Raw genomic sequence first — 5,000 nt, forward strand, 5'->3', positions numbered from 1 at the left:
CGCCGACGAGCAACCCTGAACTCTAAGCTCACCATCTTCCTTACTCTTGTGGGGCCCATCATTCGGGCTCTTACAGTGTGTATATGTGTGTCTATATATGTGTGTGTGTGTCTCTCTACCTGTCTATCATGTTTATGTATATACATGTGTGTGTGTGTGTGTGTGTGTGTGTGTGTGTGTGTGTGTGTGTGTGTGTGTGTGTGTGTGTGTGTGTGTGTGTGTGTGTGTGCTTGTGTCTATTTATCTCATATCAGTGATAACGGCAACATCTCTTAACCCTTCCCCTGTATGGACTCACCTCCTTCCCTTTCTTCCTTCAGGTTCCCGAAGGAGATGGGCGACGTCCTGTCTGGCTTGTTCATCGCCCAAGGAGGACCGAAGGAAGAGAGCAAGACAAAGAACCTGCGAAGGAGGTGGATGCCAGGGTTGGATATTTTTTGTGTGTGTGTGACAAAAGCACATGCACTATATTACTGTTACTATTGTTTCTATTCAATATTGTTATTGTTGATATTATTGTCATTTTTGTTCATTTTTTTTATTCGTATTATAATTGGTATTTTTAAAGTTTTTGCATCATTATATTTCCTATTGCTACCACCATTTTTTGAAATATTATATCCCATCTGTTATTGCTACTCATTATATTTATGTCCTGTAATGTATAATTGGTATTTATTTCAGAATACTTTCACATAACCGATCATGAAGATTTGGGTATCGATGGATTCGCCTCACTCTCTACTATCCAAATATATCGAAAGTATTCCGCCGGATCATAAATATGGGGATTAGGGGGTGGGGGGTAAAGCAGCATAATTCCTACATATATGTGCAATAGAGAGTGAAAGGGATCCATCGATACCAAAATCGTCGCCATGTTATGTGAAGGTTTGGAAGTTTACAATTTGGTTATAAGTTATTCCAATTGTAGAATTTCAAGAACATCAGGTGATGGAATCAGTGGTTTACATTGACTCCATACCTGGCAGCTCTCATAATAAAGATAATAATAATAATGATAATAAAACGATTAATCAACGATGATAATAAATATTAAAATTGCAACCATTGAGGTAAACTAAGACTTGGAAGGAAGTAAACAAAACTGCCGCTTCTGGCTATTCGGACAGTCTGGGATATACCGTGATTGTAACTATTTATCATCATCATCATCAGGAGCTAACGCCGACGGGGACGCAGAGCCGCGTCCACCGTTTGGGATCCCTCATGACAAGCTGCCAGGCAGGGACTCGGCCCATCTCGAGCTCTTCCCGACAGGTTTGATCGATCTGCCCAAGCCACGACCTCCTTGGTCATCCCACAGGCCTCCTCCACCCAGGGATGTCTCTTACAGAGACAACCTGATGAGCAGGATCAGCCTGTGGAAAGCGAGCCAGGTGGTCATATAGCCTGAGTTGGCGATCCCGGATTGCGCAGGTAACAGGTCCTGTGCCAGTCTCACGGTGCAGCAGTTGGTTAGACACATGGTCCCGCTAACAGTACCCCATGATCTGGCGCAAGGACCTATTACAAAAGACATCAAGACGAGACCAGTGCACTGGATAATGTCCAGGTTTCACTACCGTAGAGCAAAACTGACATTATCAGGGCCCTGAAAACCCGTAGCTTGGTCCTTCTGCACAGGTACCGGCATCTCCAAATACTCTTGTCGAGAGAGTTCATGACCCCTGCTGCCAGGCCAATCCGTCTACTGACTTCCTAGTCTGACAGCCCAAAGTTATGAACTGCACTACCAAGGTATGTAAAGCTCTCTGTGACTTCAATGTCCTCGCCGCAAGTACGTACCGACCGAACAGATTCTCCTAGCATGTCCCCAAAGTCCTGGATCTTGGTCTTGGTCCAGGAGACTTCTAGACCCAAGGGCTTCGCTTCATTACTAAATGCATCGAGGGCCACCATTAAGGTTTCCAAAGACTAAGATAGAATTGCAATATCATCGGCAAAGTCAAGGTCTGTAACCTTAATATTACCCAGTGTTGCTCCAGTAGCTCTGCCTAGTATCCAGTCCATGCAAGTGTTGAAAAGGGTTGGTGCAAGAACACAGCCTTGCCTCACTCCTGAACTGACAGGAAAGAAGCTCGACAGGCCCCCACCACACTTTACAGCACTTTCAGTACCAGTATATAGGTTTGCTATTAGTTCAATAATCCTTGTTGGAATTCCTCAAAGTACTCATCCCTGTTGCACCGCAACAGGATCTGAGACGATCTGGCCACCTACTAAGTAAACTGCAGTCACCTGTGATGAGGGCTTGGAATTCAGTTTTCTCAGGGCTTGGTATGCAGGACGAAGGTCATTTACTAAGAAATGGCTTTCGACCTCCTCAGCAAGACTCCTAATAAATTGTTCCTTGTCCCTTCTTAACAGAGACCGAGTCCTGCACACCTGAGAACGGTGCAAATCTCGATCCCCTGCCAGACGAACCGCATGCCAAGCATCTGTGGTTTCCAGTGTCTCCTGAGAGATTAAAATTCTGTCTTGCTCTCGGGCAATTTCCAATCGATTCTTGGGCTGCATCAAGCGTTTTGCGCTTGAAGGTGTCCCACAGAAGTACAGGGTCCATCAGATTGTCAAGCGCTGTGACCTGATCAGAAATGGTCTTAGCAAACCTCCGAGCACACTCCCTCTCCTTCAGCCTGTCCAGATGAAACACCCTAGGGTGATCATTGGGCCGCTGGGAAGTTTTGAAGTGAACCCAGAGGGTAGCCGCAACCAATCTATGGTCAGTACCATAGAACTCTGCTCTCCTATACACCCTGCAGTTCTGGAGGATCCTCCAACGAGTTCTAACGAGAATGTGGTCAATCTCCTTGGCTGCATTGCCCGCATCGCTCTACCATATCCAACGATGTGGGTCTGGGTGCTGGTACTAGGAGCCAAAAATCCTCAATTTCTGGGATCCTGCAAAATCCCGGAAAAGGAGGGAATTCTCGCTGCCGTTATCAACTTGCAAACCATAAGGACCGACTGACATCTCAAAGCCAGCTCAATCACAGCCAGATACCGCATTGAAGTCACCCAGAACAATACGAATATCTCGCCGGGGACAACTGTCTGCCACAGATGCAAGTTTGGCGTAGAACATCTCTTTCACGTCGTTTACAAACATCTGTAGAAGCGTACACAGCAATAAGAGACATAAAGCCAAAAGACAGCTTCAGTCTCATTACCATTATATGTTCATCGACTGAAGTGACCTCTACCACCGAGGACTGGAGCCTACTGGAGACAGCTATGGCTACTCCTCGAAGATGGTGACAATCGCTGCGGCCCGACCATTAATAGGTGTAGCCACCTACACTGATCGTGCCGCTGCCAAGTTTTATCACCTCCGAGAGAGCGGCCACCCCCACTCTCAGCCCCCCCCAGTTCCCTCCATAGCAGGGGCAACCAATCATCTTGACGCAAAGAGCGGACTTTCCAAGCCCCCACCCTGACTTCCCGCCTGAGGTTAATCCTCGGGCAGTCGCTCCAGGTGGACGCACCTTTGCCACCCCTGTATGACGCTGCCCCACATAAAAGGCGGCAGGCTGCGGGACTCATCATCCACCTGTGGGGTTCACTAGGGCTTTGCCCCACAAGCTTCATATTGGGCTGGCGGCTGCCAGAACGCAGGTGGGACGAGGAGCTCCTGTTTCCATTCTGCGCCCCAGCAGTCACCCTCCCAACGGGGCCCGCAGCCCGCCTCTCCCGCTGGGTAGGAGGGACATTACCCCTCACCCCAGTATTACCATTTAAATGACATGCTGCCAGTGGGTTATTCAATGTGGGGAGGAGGACTGGCAAGGCCCACCTTCCCCGAGCCTCCCATTGACCCCAGTGGGTGCTAACTAGCTATATAATGAGGTTGTAATCATATAATTACCCATTTTCTTATCTGCAGTACTGCATTACTAAAAGACTGTATATCCATATAACTTGGTAGTTAGATATATAGCTACTTAGCATGACGAATTAGCTATATACATATAACCAGTTATGTTACTTATAAATTAATCAGTGCAGTGGTGCTTCATCCTTGCACTTTTATGAACAGTATGCATAAGGCACGCTGGAATTGTAAGCTTCATGTAATTGTTTGTATTTATTTATGGATAACTCAGCATTTCCGTTTATTTCAGACCCTCATAAAAGAAGCTCTGGCCTCCGGTGACTTCAAGAACCTGATAAAACTGATTGAAAAAGGGACTGACGTGGATACTCTGATTCATGAGAGTAACGACCAGGGTAAGTCCTCTCCAAGCCTCCCTCTGTACTTCCCTGCCATTGATGTCACCCGCTGGGTGGCTCTGACACGTAAGTTAACGGTCTGTTTTCCTAGGGATGCGAGCGGTTCATTACGCCGCCCAGAGCGGCAACATGGAGATGCTGAGAGCGCTGAAGCAGAGGAAAGTCGACCTGAAGTCCTTGACCTCAAAGGGCTTCACGGCGCTCCACTACGCCGTCTTGAACGGCCACCTGGACGCCGTCCGCTGGCTGGTGGCGGAGGCGGGTCTCGACGCTGCCAGCCGCAGCAAAGGGGGGGAAACAGCCCTAGACTTGGCAAAAACACTAAAAAAGGCCGATATTAGTAATTACTTGCAGGAGGTAAGCGAAGGAAAGGCTTATGTATCTCTGTAAGTATTACGTAGAGCTACTTGTCTACTGAATAGCAGAAATAGAACTATTAAAATGATACACTTTCTATACGTGTTGCTGCTGATAATATTCATAATGAATATAACCCAATGATTTGGATATTAAAATGCAGCCAAACCATTTTTGTGACATAACGTGTCAGAAACGACAAAACCAACTTTTTATCTTCACATGAAAACAAACGTAACAGTGAGAACCATAATCCTCACTCATTCATAGAAATGAACAACGACGACGAGGATAATCATCATAGATCCTTCGACGAACAGAATATTCCCAAACCGTGACAGCCGCCGCCCTCATTCCTAATCAGCCAACGGCCTTGTTCCCTTCCAGCA

General features: G+C 47.0%; 1 protein-coding gene across 5 annotated transcripts in view; it reads left to right on the top strand.

Annotated features, from left to right (window-relative positions):
* The window catches only part of LOC113822382 (serine/threonine-protein phosphatase 6 regulatory ankyrin repeat subunit B), a 28,301-nt gene that overhangs the window by 7,140 nt on the left and 16,161 nt on the right, over positions 1-5,000 (top strand). For 3 of the 5 annotated variants that reach the window (XM_070115222.1, XM_070115223.1, XM_027374914.2), the window contains 4 exons: positions 321-425; positions 4,146-4,251; positions 4,346-4,611; positions 4,999-5,000. The exon at positions 4,999-5,000 is cut by the window's right edge and continues 100 nt beyond it. In XM_070115222.1, coding sequence (XP_069971323.1) covers positions 321-425; positions 4,146-4,251; positions 4,346-4,611; positions 4,999-5,000 — 479 coding nt within the window. The remainder of the gene's footprint in view (positions 1-320; positions 426-4,145; positions 4,252-4,345; positions 4,612-4,998) is intronic. The other 2 variants (XM_027374916.2, XM_027374915.2) reach the window with 2 other exon arrangements.

This window comes from Penaeus vannamei, chromosome 37 (assembly GCF_042767895.1).
Source record: "Penaeus vannamei isolate JL-2024 chromosome 37, ASM4276789v1, whole genome shotgun sequence".
In the NCBI taxonomy this organism is placed as follows: Eukaryota; Metazoa; Arthropoda; class Malacostraca; order Decapoda; family Penaeidae; genus Penaeus; species Penaeus vannamei.